Raw genomic sequence first — 15,252 nt, forward strand, 5'->3', positions numbered from 1 at the left:
GGCAACCTGTTTTCTTTTCCACATCACTCTTTTGAATGTTCCTCTGGGCATTGTTAAGAATAATTAAAAAAGAATACCTTGAAAAAAAAAAAAACTGGTGAAAGGAGTTTGACTCATGCTCTTGATTTACTTATGGTAAGAGATTTAGAGGTAAGAGATTTAACCACAGGATCTGAAATTAACATAAGACACTTTAGGTAATACAGCTCATAAGATGTGTTGGTCCAAACATTTCACAATCTGCCGTGTTAGATTTTCTTCCACAGGGGGTTTACTATGACCTTGTCTCTTATTTATAGAGCCATTACTAACATCTGTTTTATCATTTTGTGTTTGTTCATTCTTATATAAATACTTATGTAGGCAGCTTACATAAATCACATTTCTTAGCTCCCTGAAAATTTCAACATGGAATCGATTGCGTTTTCTTTCCTCTGCATAAAAGGATGATCTTTTCTCCCGATCAATAAAAGCGAAGCGAGATGGTTCGTGCAACTTCTTTGCCTTGGGCCACAGTCTGTTCGAATAAAAACAGCTGGGCTATTTCAGAGTGTGTCCCACAATGCCCTGTCTGACTTTCTTTGTTAATTCAAAGTGTAGAATTTGCACATTGTCTGAAGCTTCGAGAGGTCAGGAGACACTCGGTTGCACCCAACGTGACCTTGGATAGCTAGTCAGGAACTGGAGCTCTCTCTTGTGGCATCATGGCTTTCTAAACATCGTAAAATGTCTTTTTTTGAGTGTCTCTAAAACAAAAAATAGTTTCTTAAAAATGCCTATTAAATTGTCAAAGGCGTTTTTTTTTTTTTTGTTTTTTTTTTGTTAAGTTGTAGCCATGGTGCTGTTTAGTGGTGTGGCTATTTATTCTCAGAATTGGTATAGGGTTCTTCTAAATTCACCCTTGTAACACCACACTTTAGGGTTAGAGTATAAGAGTTCAATTTGCATCAACCAAACATCTGATTAATTCAGTTTTTACAACTAAGATCTTATAGGACAGTACCTATAAGTTAGAACAAAAGCTGCTTCCTTGAGGCATCACCTTTGAGAATCCACAGGTGCAAAAAATTCAGAAAGTAGGTTAGTAGGCTGTAGAAAATAGGATTCAATCTATTTAACAAGAGGTCACAAAAGGCAAGAGAAAGATTTCTGGGAAAATATCCCTTTTGTATCTTTTGGCTTAAAAGGTTTCTGTAAGCGAACACGACTTTACCTCTCTTTCGCTGTCAGTGCTGAAATCTCAGCTATAATTTAGAATTGACGGTGAAATTAATTTAAAATGGCAGGCAATTAGGCTTGTTGTAATATCCAGTTGCATGTGTTGATGGAATAATTATGCTTTGGCTATATTTGTGTGTTAGGAATTCATGGGGAGGGGGGGGGGGGGGTTATAAATGTGTAATTATGTGTCTCATGACTGAAAGTTGCAGATCCAAAAATGTTGCAAATTGTTATTTGTTGAGGTGATGTTTTCACACAATTAGAGAGTGTGCTTCCTCACTCCCCAGGGTGAGAGAGAGATGCTGTATATGTGCCAAGGATTAAGTCGGAATATATATATATATATATATATATATATATATATATATATATATATATATATATATATATATATATATATATATATATATATATATATATATATCATGTTTTCCGCACAAAGGAGAAGTGTGCTTACTTCAGGGATAAACAAAAATCATGCTTCTTAAGAGATGATCATCTTTAAAAAAAATAAATCAAAAAAATCCAGAATTGAAAACAATGTTTCTGTATGGAAATGGGCTTTGGAAACATCATAATATTTAGACATGAACTACTTAACTCAGCCAGTAATGAACTGATGATCTTTCTACGCAGTCATCCTCCTACGCTGAATGGGAAGGGGGGGCTGGTACAGATGACAGAATGGATAAATGAACATGTTTCCTAGTAAATATAAATCAGACAGAAGAGGAGTTTTTTTTTTGTTAGGATAGTGCACAGGTTGGAATCAGAAATCTCTTTTGGCTTAAAACTTTCCTATTGACAAAGCTGATTGGTCTGGCATTATGTTAGCTATGACATCATCCGAGGGAGGCAGATCACCTGCTATTACCATATAACATAGAAAGGATTCCTGGATCAATGTGTGCTTCTGTGCTTTTTGTGTCTCTGCTCTGTCTCCTCCAACCCCCAATCGGTCGAGGCAGGTGACCGTTCACACTGAGTCTGGTTCTGCTGGAGGTTTTCCTTCCTGTTGAAGGGAAGGTTTCATCTCCACCGTTGCTTAATGTATGCTCACTATGAGAGATTGCTGCAAAGCCATCGACAATGTGGACGACTGGCCCTGTGGCTCTACGCTCTTGTCAGGAGGAGTGAATGCTGCTTGTCAAGACTCGGTGCAACCTGTAGGGTTTCCTACAACAGGAAACTCCAATCAGTCTGTATGATTTGATTGAATTTGACTTTGTAAAGTGCCTTGAGATGACATGTGCTGTGAATTGGCGCTATATAAATAAAATGTAGTTGATTTGGTTTGAATTGTTGACTTGATTCCGGCCTCTTTCCACCATATGTGCTCTTGGGTAAGAAAAGACACTGAAGCCCTGATTTTGCCCATTCTGTGCCTAAGTAAGTGAATGGGACTACAGGACTAGTGTAGTACCACACGAATGAGGTCCATTTGACCATTTTTAAACTATTCTGTTTAGAAACAAACTAAAGAAGAATGTGGAATCCTCCTTTTGTGCATTTACAATTGTAAGTCTTTGGGTTTTCCTCTTTCAGCTTAGAGAGGCCACCATTTTTGCCCATTGTTCTTTCATTAATTAGTTCAAGCTAAGTCAGATCGGATGGAGAGCGTTTTTGAACAGCACATTTAAATTCTCTCCACAAACTTTCAGTCAGATTTAAACTGACTGGGTCATTCTGACACTATGCTTTGATCTAAACCATGGTCGTACTGATATGTTGTCTTCCAGCATTTCCCAGTGTTTAGCTATATCATTCTTCCCTCTGAGTAGCTACCCTTTCCCTGTCCTACCCGTCCCTGCCGATCTTCCCCACATCATGATGATGGCATATGGTTCCCTCCATGTTTCCGTTGTTCCCTGTATATAGCTTGGTTGTCTATGTTGATGATCCACCCAAAAAATGCATCAAATGTTTTGGATGTTTCATGAATAAGTGTAAAAAAAAACAACCTAAAATTAAAAAGAAAGAAAGGTAAATGTGGTATGGATATTTTTGCAAGTCAATGTTGTGGTCTTTTGCAGTAATGCCATGTAAGGCATAGTAGAGAACTTTAAAGTGATAATTTCATGCCCCGTTTCACGTACAATCTCAAATACCCATGTGGACTGACAGACATGTTGATGCTTGTAGGTGTGACAAATTATCTCCTCTCCTCCACATTCTAATAAATAACAAAGTGTAAATCACTTTAGTTTGAGTTTCCTTCAGAATTGTGTTTTTCTGTAATTGAACTGATTTTCATGTTTGCTCCGTTTGATCTGCTTGTGACGTCATGTGTCATAGTGGTTGACCGGCTTTGCCTTTAAAGATTGACATATTATCTCATAGTCCCCCTTTTACATTGCCGTACATGGCTGAACTAAAGATCCATTTTCTTACATTATGATACAAAACTGAATTTTACCATCTCTAGATGCTTGAGCGATGCTGAAAATAAGTTGTATGTGTTTTTTTTTCTTTGCTTGTGGGTTTCCTAAGAGCCTGGTTTGCTTCCTTATGTATGAACTCGTCTGCTTTTGGGATTGTTATTTTAATAATGACTCGAACAATAGCCAGCAGGTAAACGTCATGCAGAATGAGGATGTATGCTCCGTCAGCAGATGAGCTCAGGTTCTGGCGTCTCGTAGCTTCACTGTGCTTCAGTTGAAACACTAACAGCTGACAGAGACAAATAGGGAAAGCATTTGCCTAATAAAACCAAGGCTTCGGGCACCAGCTATAGTCATTATTGACTGAGTGCCACAACTGTTTTACTGATATGTTATTTTCAGAAGTGGGACACAACATGGAGGCAGCTTGAATTTCTTCCCATCTAAAACATTAATGTTATTTAAATAAGCATCTGTGGCAGCCTTGTTTTTCCCCAACACCTCAAAGCGTCCCTAATCTTTATTTTGTCGCTTTGGCTCTAGCATAAAACTAGTAATGGTACACTGCCACCCTCTGGCATAAAAGCATAGACTAATGTGGCCTCCCAGGGATAAATTCCTTTCAAAATGTAGCCTAGACCTGCATTAAATGTTTTGGTACGTTACTTACATAAATTCATTAGATTAAGTGAGTATGAGTATACTCATTATGAAGCAAGACTGTTTTTTGTCTATATTTTTACATTGTTAATTTTTGTTTCTTTATTTGTATTCATATACTTGATTTAACAGTAACAAAGCAATTAGACATTGTAAAGTCAGAGTGAATATATGAAGAAAATCAGAGTAAATCTGATCTTCTTCACAAAAAGTATACAGCCTTTGGCTCATTTGCAACTTCAATCGCTGGTTTTTACAACTAAAATCGTAAAAGATATATACCAGTAGATAAAATTGTCCAAAAATGAGTTTAATTAACCAATTATCAGTCATGATGATATGGTATGTTATACTAACGTAACCTTTAAAGGCAACAATATGCCGTTTCTCTGCTTCACACAAATTGCACCTCAACACTCCTGGTAAATATGTGACAAGATGCAAGAGACAGTTTCAACAAATTAGTCTTGTATTGCAGTCTCATACGGTTACACTGAAAGGTTTGGAAAATTTCTAAATTATAAATAAATTAGATATTTAATATCTTATTTCTATCAATTTGAGTACATTTAATGGTGGGGGAAATCCTACGTAAAGGAAATTATCTTTTACAAAACCACCTCTGCAATACTTATTTGTGCCCGAATTAGGAAGGACTTCTATCAGAACTTCAGAACTGTGCCGACTGATGAACTTTCCATCGTATCAAGGCCAATGGCCTCTGGACAGCGTTCATGGACAAATTTCACTCACTCACTCACTCACTCACTCACTCACTCACTCACTCACTCACTCACTCACACACACACACACACACACACAACTGATGCAGTACTACATGGACTCACATGTGACACCAAATGGCTCCAATGCGTGAATGTTGTCTTGTGAAGTTGAGTTTTTTTTTTTTACATATCTCAAACTATACCCTGTTAAGGATAAAGTGTGAAATATGCCTTTTTTTTCCTCTCCCTCCCCAAATGTGGCTCCTATCTTTGCACAGCGCCCTAAGGAAACCGCATCAGGCGGGGTCCTAGGTAGTTGGAAGAATGCACCTAACGACTGCGTTCTTTGGCAACGCAAGGCCTAAGTCAACGGTTCCCCCTAAATGTATGTGATGTATGTGATGGACGGTTGTACTGGAACTATAATTTTGATGCAAATTGTAGTTGATAATAAAGATTGATTGATTGATTGATTGATTGATTGATTGATTGATTGATTGATTGATTGATTGATTGATTGATTGATTGATTGATTGATCATTACCTTCAAATTTGACAATAACTTTTGGCCCAATTTTAATAGAATGCTTAGATTTTTTTGTTGAGAAATTTACCCATGTCCCCCCAAAACCCAGAACTGAGTGGAAAAATTTAATAAATAAATGTATTACAGTCTCTGACTCAACAGGACAAAAGTTGCAATTTTCATTCAAATCTTTAGACATTGATTGCTTTTTTTTGTTACAAGGGTAAATTTTGTGCAAAATTTTGAAATTGAGCTCTCTTATATTATTTGAAATTCAGTATTGAAAGTGAAATATCCATGCCTTCTTCCAATTAATATTAATAAGCTGTGAGTTCCAGAAAAAACTTTCTTTTGGCAAAACTATATATATATTTGAACCGTGTAGAACTTTTCTTATGTGCTAATTTGTACATTCATTGCCTATCATATTAATTCTGGCAGTTTCTACAGAAGGTTTCTGCAAACTAGAGTTCTGATATTTAAGGTGTGCTTTCATTAGTTCGACTGTAATTAGGGGAATGGGTTTTACAATATCAGCAATACTCTTTATGTTTGACTGAAAAGATCAGAAAACCCTTATAGGCATCGAGGTTACCATTTTCATCACCATGCAACAAAGACCTCTAACCACCCAATTCTTTTTATGTAAACTTTAGCTTTTGATTGTATTGTTACCATTGTTCCATAATGTTTCTTTATGTGGGAAAAATATTGTGAATAACATAATTTCCATGCAAGCATAGCCTGTTGATAAAACTTATAGAGGTTTGTTGGTAGCTTGGGGACAATGGAATTACAATTTAGCAATACTTTTAACCCCCTTGCTATTTTAAATATATTGTGTGGGATAAAATTCCGTGAAGATTCTGGTGCTGCCGAATATTTTTTGATCCATTTGAGTATAAACGTTTAATTTGAGTGAAAAAAAGATGTTCTAAGGGCTTTCTCCACCAGTGTAGGAAGCCCTCGGCTGTTTGTTTTGAATCGTGACGTCTTACATAACCACGTGACCTCCATCATCTGTTTGCGACGATTTCATTGGTCGAGCCCGGAGGAATCTGTACGGTGAGGCAGACCGAAGCCATTTTATTATTTTAACAGCCTAGGTGCAGGTGCACCGAAAATTGTTACCAAAATAATAATAATTCTAACACAGGTTACGTTTTAGGTGCTCGCGGTACAATGGGGCAGTGCGGGATTACGTCGTCCAAAACCGTCCTGGTTTTCCTCAATCTCATATTCTGGGTAAGAAAACGACAGACGGGGGGAACAATGTGCAGCATCCCGAGGATGAGGCCGGGGACTGGGAGCCTGAGCAGCACTGCAGACTGCGCCAGAAATGCGCTGCGCCCTGCGTAAGCGCTCCTCCGTGAGGCGGGGCGCGGTGAACGCGTTGCCGGGTTTTAGCCTCGCGGCGGGGTCCACGCGGGACTGTTCGGAGGGCCGGTGTTTGATGGCCGCGTTGTGTTGGTGTAGCTCTCTAGTCATGGCAGCAGTGATGTAATGCAGCAGTCGCCGGCCGCCGGGGCAGGTAGCGACAGCTGACCTCACCTCCAGCTTCATCTGATCATCAGTAGCCAAAACGTGGAACCGGAGAAAAAGAAAGGAAAATAATCCAAGTGGAAACAATACATAGATACATAATTTGGATTTCTGATTGATGTGGAAAGTTGCTCTGTTTTTATTGCTCTTAACATCTGTCCACCCCCTCCATCCTGTATAGCAAATCCCTGTGATGCCCTAGTTTCTAGCCTGTCTTTGACCCTTGTCCCTTTGTCTCTGTCTGCAGGCTGCTGCTGGAATTTTGTGCTACATTGGAGCCTATGTGTTCATCACATATGACGACTACGACCACTTCTTTGAGGACGTGTACACTTTGATTCCAGCCATTGTAATCATTGCTGTAGGGACTCTTCTGTTCGTCATCGGCCTGATTGGCTGCTGTGCAACAATACGCGAGAGCTCCTGTGGCCTGGCAACAGTGAGTTTCCACACAGCTTTGACTTAAGCAGAGCAGATGCAAATGCTGTGCGACGTGAATGGTTCGTGTGTATTTAGGGATGCTGAAGGACAAGGCTGATCCGCTGGAATGCTAGTTTGGCAGGCATGTCCTGTAGAGCTTCACCAAAATAAATGAATAAAATTCCTGAAAACAACAGCTTTTTAAACACTATCTTCCTCATTAGGAGAACAAAAAAAAATCTGAATGCCATACCTTATCCTCAGATCACTTCCTCACAATCATTTCTACCTCTGCAAGTCTGCCGCTGCTTTCTCACATATCCTCAAAAAAAGAACAAAAAAAAAAACATAGCAATTGGATCTTTTACATTTTTTATTTTCATTTTTATTTTTCAGAATCAGAATCAGACATACTTTAATAATCCCAGAGGGAAATTGCTGTTTGCAACCCATTTGTACTCTTCTGCTGCCCCCTCTTGTGGCCAGAGGCACATTTAGGTAAAATTGATTCCAGGGCAGCACATAGGGATTAGGCCACCATTTTTTTTTTTTTGGTAATTTTAGCCTTTTTTTCCCCGACTAATTCCCAAATTAGCGTTCTTTATTGACACTATTAAATAGGCACCGGGTAGATACCAGTACAAAGGCAAATCTGGACAAATGTTCCGTCACACCCTCCCTAAGGTTTAAAGAACTTTTAATGGGATGCCAAAGAAAGTCCTAGGGGAAGAAGTTGGAGCAAATGGTAATCCACCACTGGCCTTCCCACACCTTTTTCTTTGTAGTATATTATAGTAAGTAATACTGCATTTTTCCTTTGCTTACAAGAAATACCAATTCCACTGTTTGGAAATATTTGATGTTGCAGAAAACATCAACAGTCATGATTCAGAAACCAATAAGGGACAGTTCATTCCATTATTAAGACTGCAGGCTCTCCTCTAACATTACTAATGACTAGTGCCAGCTGGTTGTTTATGTTGATGAATAAAATGAAGGACAACACGGTGGTATAATATTCCCACCAATATACTCCACTAAACTTCAGCTAAATCTAGTTGTTGTGTAATCTTTGCTTTGTCTAGAAGTCAAAATGACTAGAAATAAATGCTAGAGCTAACATTGCTACAGCCATTATAATTAGCATGTTCTGTTTGTTATCAAAAGTAAAAACATTTCTTACTTTTCTGTTTTAAGTTAGAACAAATCATTTCGTCTTTTATTTGTCCAGATTAAAAAAATGCCTAATTGAGATTCAAATCTATTCTTCAAGAGACGTGGGCATTGTTCTATGAATTGTTTTATTTTTTTTTATTTTTGGAAACTGCAGACATATGATTTTTTTCTTGGGGTTACCATTCTGTGAGTATGGGCCAATACCTACAATTAAGTCTGCCAAGTGAGTAATGATTTGAAAAACTATTTGTGGGAGGGGTAAATGATCTTAGTTCAGTTGATAGAAAATCAATTAATTCAAAGAAGATGATGAATTCTGGATATGCAATCTTAGAGATTGGCAAGGAAATGCTACATACATATATGTTTTGTGAGGAGAAAAGTAAAAAAAAAAAAAAAAATCTATAACACTAGAGTTAAAAACCAAGCACGGTAAACATACAAAAACATAAATGGGAAACAACCTATAAGGCCCTCACAGACAACTGAATTTATCCTGAGATTAAATTGGACTCGGGTGAACTCTTTTCACTGATTGAGTGAACCTTAAAGACATTTGCATGCAATTATTTTTACTTAGAGGTATCAAAGTAAAGGGGACCGACTCTGTCATATTCCTGCATTTGTAAAATGATTTTTGAATAACATGTATTAATTTCCTGCCACTTTACTATGATGTGCTACTCTTGTTGGTTTATCACTTAATTTTGATAAATCTGTTGGTAAATCCATTAAAATTTGGGGTTGTAACGAGAGCCTGTGCAAAAGTTCAAGGTTGAAGTCTCATGAACTTTGCTGCCCATCACTTGTACTTGCTGTACATCTTATAAAAGACAAAACAGACCCCTTTCAGATGTACTTAAACGCACCATTTATTTTTGTTTTATGAAAGAATTTGAAATGATCTTTCTCGTTTTTATCCAGATTCAGTCTACTAATCCTACTGCTTGGTTCTCATCATTTCAGTTTGCTGCGATCCTTCTGCTGGTGTTCGTGACGGAGTGTGTGGTGGTTGTGCTCGGCTACATTTACAGGGCGAAGGTAAGCACTGGCTCCTTTTTCCTGCAGAAGGTTTCGTTTTGTGTGGGTTAAAGATTGCATTTCCTACCTTTTTTATAGAGTGGTTAAAGGTAAACAACTCTGTACATCCTGCTAATACCGTATTTTTCAGACTACAAAGCGCACTTAAAATACTTAAATCTTCCCAAAAATTGATGGTTCGCCTTAAATATAATTACCGTTGTGCTTACTGGACGATTTTATGTGGTACAATGCGTTTAAAAAATCTGTTAAAATGTGTAAGCACGACTTTGGTTAGCAATGAAGCCGCTCCGCTCAATGGATATTCGGAGCATTACGGTACGCTGTGTCACTACCTGATCGGACCCCTGAGCTGTCTACTGATATTACACACTTTGGAAGAATATTTAGTGCGCCTTATAATCCGATGCGCCTTATGGTCTGAAAAATACGGTAGTTTATCTCTGATGGGGGCTCCCTGACTATTGCAGGTAGAAGATCAGGTGAACCACTCCATCCAGAAGGTTTACAATGAATACAGCGGCCCCAACACGGATGCTCCCAGTCGGGCTATTGACTATGTGCAGAGGCAGGTGAGGAAATATCCGACTTTTTCTACCATTACATTAGATTATCATCTTATTTATAGACGGTAAAGAAAAAAAACAACTCAAAACCTATTATAATTTGTGTCTCGATTATCTGCCCCTAGCTTCACTGCTGCGGTATTCACAACTATTCTGACTGGAGGAACACACGCTGGTTTAAAGAGTCCAAGAACAACAGCGTCCCACTGAGCTGTTGCCAGCCCAGAATCAGCAACTGCACTGGCACCCTGACCCGACCAGCGGATCTCTACCAAGAGGTACACACACATAAACCCAGGGCCATTTTTCTCTCTCTCTGATCAAATCATTTACAGCTGTATTTGTCATATTTTCTTGTCCAGCATGCTATGTTAGGGAAGTGTTGCTCCATGTAAAACTCCGTGCCATGTCATTTTCTCCCCTAGGGCTGTGAAGCACTTGTAGTAAAGAAACTGAAGGAGATCATGATGTACGTCATATGGGCGGCGTTAACTTTTGCATCAATACAGGTGAGAAGTACATGGCTGAATAGGCAGAAATGTAATGCAACGATGGCTCTCAAAAGGGCGCGCACCCCTGTTTAAATGCTAAGCCTTTGTGACATACAGAACGCAGACCATGATAGCTGATTTCAAAACTTTCTTCACGTACAGTGTCTTATTTTGGTGCAGTTTAGCTGAAAAACTCTGGCTTCACCTTATTTCACGCTAACCAACCATTGCAATCATTTCTACTCATCCATAATCGGCAAAACCCCGAGGTTCATCCAATGTTACCCCAAAGCACCATGTTCCGCTGTGGGTATAGTGCTCTTTTGATCACTTTCACAGCTGTTTATCTTTTTCTTTTTCTTTTTTTTTCTTCAAACTTATCTTTTGGAATTGTGGCCCAAAGATCCAGTTTGGTTTTATCAGACTAAAATGCCTTCACCCACGAGACTTTGGCCGAGATTAGTCAGGACTGCAGCTTTTCTTTGGAAGAAAATGTTTCTTTTATGCAACTTTAGTCCAGACATGTGTAGAAGGAAGCAGATTATCACGTTCAAAGTTTGTCTGCTTTTTTTTTTGTTGGTTTTGGAGAAACATTAAGCTGTCATAAAATGTCATAATTTCTCTAGTCACATGTCTATGAACAGAAGTCTGAAAAATCTGACAGGGAAATGTGAAAACTTTCCCAGGTTTATCTGATTCTCTTGAGTACCAAAGAAAGGGTGTACACAGTTTTGGTATTAGACTAATTTTTGAAATTGTATTGCTTTTAACAGGTTTGTGTATTTTTCAGCTGTATACTGGTTAAATGTTGCATTATTTGTGGAGGAAGAAACTTTCAAATGATTTGTCTTGGTTTCTGTTTTCACATCAACAATCTGGTGCTTTTAGCTGGGGTGAGCGACTATATTAACTATACAAAATGTATTTATGCAGAACTTTCAAGTTGTTTTTTTAATTTCCTTTAATTTTTTTAGGATCTAGACTTTTTTGCAACATTTTAAAAAAAAAACAAAAAAAAAAAAAAACATCCCATGAAAATAGGGGTGGGCGATATTGATTTTAAATATTTTCGTGATATGTTGTGGTACTATTGTGATAACGATAAAAGTAATATTAAAAGACTATTACCGGCTTCTTGCAGTCTTTTTAGGTAACTTTGTGGCTCTGACTTCACATCATTTATAGCCCCATAGATACAAATACTGTCCTTTAAAAAAACACATTTAATAATGCAACATATATTCAAACATTCAAAATATGTTTCATCAGTACACAAGTTACATAAAGCAATTTGATTTTTATCACTAAACTGCACACAGTAACGGCATTTAATTATATCTTTGAATTTTTTGACATTTATTGATGCTCCAAAGAAACCCAGCGGAGAAAATAGCTTAAATTATCCTGACAATAGTGTCATTTTTTGGGGTTTTCAGACATTGCTGATTGGAATTTATCATTGTGAAGATAAACCCGAATTCTTGTCATGATGAGAAATGCTTTATGATAACACGTTACGATAAAGGCCCAGCCCCACATGAAAGACAGTTTCAGTGCTGAACCATTTGCTATTTGTAGGTTTTGCTAGCATTTTTTGTGAAGTAACACCAACAACATCATTTTTGCCTTTCTTTGCTTTTCAGGTATTCTGAGTTAAATGCGGTCTTAAGATGTGTTTGACCCTGTGTGTTTTCTCACTGCAGATGCTGGGCATGCTCTGTGCCTGTGTGGTACTGTGCAGGAGGAGTCATGATCCAGCCTATGAGCTGCTGGTCACCACTAACAGCTACGCTTGAAGGACACAGCCCAACCGACACCGCTCTCAGTAAAATAAAAATAAAAAAAGAAAGAAAAAATACGTCCGGGAGCTTCACCAGACATGTTCACACTAGATTCAGCCGTACTTACTCAAGCTCAAGCACACCTTGCACAGCTCATGTTAAAGTAGCAAACACTAGCGATGGGGTTTTAGTGGGGTGATGTTCTCTAAAAGGAAAACTGGTTATTTATTAACACGCCCCATGAGTTGCAGTTTCGTTTTAGTCCCTTGAGTCCTGCCCTGTATAAAAAGCCAAAGCTGTACTTGGCTGATAACTGAAATTACTGTTGCATATGTTTTACTTTTTGTTGAAATTTCTGTTTATCCTGTGAGGAGGATGAAGAGTTTTTGGAGCTCATCTGTGAAGATGCGACTGGGAGTTTTGTAAGGGATGTTTGCACAATGACCGGAGCCCTTGAGACATTTAGTTATTTAGTTACATAAGCTATTTCTTGGCTTTTATAACCCTACAGTAAGTGTTTAAAATCATTGACTTTGAGTAATGACAAAATCAAAGTGATTTTTCTTTTATTTGTTTTTATCTGTTTTGTTGCAGCTATGTTTTCTTTCTTATTTGTTCTCAGATATTTAGGTTGTAATTATGGTATTTCTTTTGTTTTGGTGTAGATGTTCTTTGAATCAGGCTTCACTAGTGACCCATTACCAGTATAAACTGCAGTGCCATTTGTACGATTCATCAGCAGTGTTACATGAATGCTTAAGTGTACGTTCAGTTTGTTAGTTTTACTGGATGACTTCAGTTTGTTTCTTTCAAGTTAGAAACCTGATGCAAAGAACAACAAGATGTTATTTATACCATGTTTGTGAAGTTGTGTACTGTTATTTTTGGGCTGCTAAGTTGATCTCATAGATGTGACTAGTGCTGCAAGTAAAAATGCGAGGCACTTAAACATTGTGTTTGACCCGAGAACACACAGAAGACAAATAAACTGAAATATTTCATCTCGACTGCTTTTATTTGCCATCTCATCCACAGTACTGCATACATAGAACATACATTTGAAGGGAATTAAATTGTATTTGCAGTAAGGTTGAAAAAAAAAAGCATTGCTTTAAAAGATAGAATTGTTTAAATGTCCAACTTCTGTTTTTATGGGTCCTTATTACTGTTCGCACAAAGGCTTTGAAGCTATGAAACTATCTAACTTGACAAAGTCAAGTGGTAATACAAGTACAATTGTTAGCAATTGTGCTAATAACTGATTTGCATTATATCTAGGAATAAAATAAAATAATACATTAATTGAAAATGCAGACAGATAAATCCCCTCAGTACTTAAGTTAATTCAAGACTACAGTTTCTTATCTTGTGCAGACAATTCTGATATGTCTTCATGAGCTATTGACATTTTCCAACTAATAAAAGGAAGTAGTTTTGTTAGCTTTATTCCCAGTGCTAGTCCAAGCACAGTGTTGTTGGGAAATAGAATAAAACGTTTAGAATTAACTCAACCTGTAAGGTTACATGGTGACAATATTGTGACTAACACAGAATACCCCACTCAGTTAAGAAATACATTGCTCCTCAAAAGCTGTGTGGCCAAGAAGGATATTAAAGCAGATCTAAATTGTTTAGGAAAATACATTTATGTCAGAATCAGCTTTACTTGCGAGGCATGTGTACACATAAAAAGGAATTTGACTCTGTGTACATTTTTGCTAACACTTTCATTAAATCTGCATCTGAAACTGATGCAGCTTAATAAAAACAATACTTTATTAATCTGCCTGTGTAAATTCTCAGTTGGTCGGTTCATGGCAACAGCAAACAGGCTTAAACAGAGGCAAGGCAAATGTATTTGTATAGCACATTTTAGGACAGAGGCAACTGGACTTTCGCTCAGTGTTTTTACGAAAATGTTTCAACACCTATCCAGGAGTCTTTGTCAATTCTGGTTGCTCACACTTTGTTGATCCCAAAAGTAAATTAAATGCTATAACTAATATTATGCTGGTTTCTTCAAATACTTGATAGATGCTGTGAGCAGGGTTGAAGAAGATTCTCAGGGTTGTTTGTAATGTTCTTCATTTTATAGACAATCCTTGCACAATTTTCTCTAGAGGGCTACCCGGAACAGAGCTGGCCTTCTTTATCAGCTCCTTGAGCTTTTTGAAGTCACTGGCTCTGTTGCTGCTTCCCTAAGAAATGGTTTCAGAGGAGATCACACTCTCCACAGCAGACTGATAGAAGATCTGCAGTATCTTGCTAAAAACCCTAAAGGACCTGAGCTACCTCAGACCTACAGTCTGCTCCACCCCTGTAGACGGCTTCACAGTTGCACCTCCAGTCCAGTCTGTTCAGGTAAACACCAATGTATTTTGAATTGACAAAGATTCTTGGATAGATATTGAAACAATTTCAGAAAAAACTGAGTGAATGTCTGGTTGCCTCCCATCCCATCTAAGCCTGTTTGCTGTTGCCATGACCCAGTTAACTGAGAATTTGAACAGCCACCAAGATATTTGATCTGCCATGATGGAAATAGTATTGGACCTATTCCTGTTTCTCCAAAATCCACAATAATTTCCTTTGATTTATCCCTATTCAAGATGAGATGACTGTTTCTACAAAATGCTACAAAGTGGTCCACCAGCTCCCTGTACTGAGCTCCAAGTGCAACTCTGATGCACCCAACAACTGCAGCGTCATCTGAGTATTTCTG

At 37.9% G+C, this 15,252-nt stretch overlaps 1 protein-coding gene across 1 annotated transcript; it reads left to right on the top strand.

Moving 5' to 3' along the window:
* Window positions 1-6,580: 6,580 nt before the first annotated feature.
* On the top strand, window positions 6,581-13,531 carry tspan3b (tetraspanin 3b). The gene is made up of 7 exons (XM_036136498.1): window positions 6,581-6,758; window positions 7,303-7,494; window positions 9,618-9,692; window positions 10,163-10,264; window positions 10,384-10,536; window positions 10,684-10,767; window positions 12,453-13,531. The coding sequence occupies exons 1-7, from the start codon at window positions 6,696-6,698 to the stop codon at window positions 12,543-12,545; spliced, it is 762 nt and encodes a 253-aa protein (XP_035992391.1). The 5' UTR covers window positions 6,581-6,695; the 3' UTR covers window positions 12,546-13,531.
* The last annotated feature ends 1,721 nt before the right edge of the window (window positions 13,532-15,252 follow it).

The sequence above is a fragment of the Fundulus heteroclitus genome, chromosome 4 (assembly GCF_011125445.2).
Source record: "Fundulus heteroclitus isolate FHET01 chromosome 4, MU-UCD_Fhet_4.1, whole genome shotgun sequence".
Classification (NCBI taxonomy): Eukaryota; Metazoa; Chordata; class Actinopteri; order Cyprinodontiformes; family Fundulidae; genus Fundulus; species Fundulus heteroclitus.

What these genes read in the sequence shown, in the direction of transcription:
- tspan3b (XM_036136498.1), top strand. Translation starts at nt 6,696, where the DNA reads ATGGGGCAGTGCGGGATTACGTCGTCCAAAACCGTCCTGGTTTTCCTC. An exon ending in CAGCGGATCTCTACCAAGAG is followed by an intron (nt 10,537 to 10,683) that starts GTACACACACAT and finishes TTTCTCCCCTAG; the next exon opens with GGCTGTGAAGCACTTGTAGT. An exon ending in TAACTTTTGCATCAATACAG is followed by an intron (nt 10,768 to 12,452) that starts GTGAGAAGTACA and finishes TTCTCACTGCAG; the next exon opens with ATGCTGGGCATGCTCTGTGC.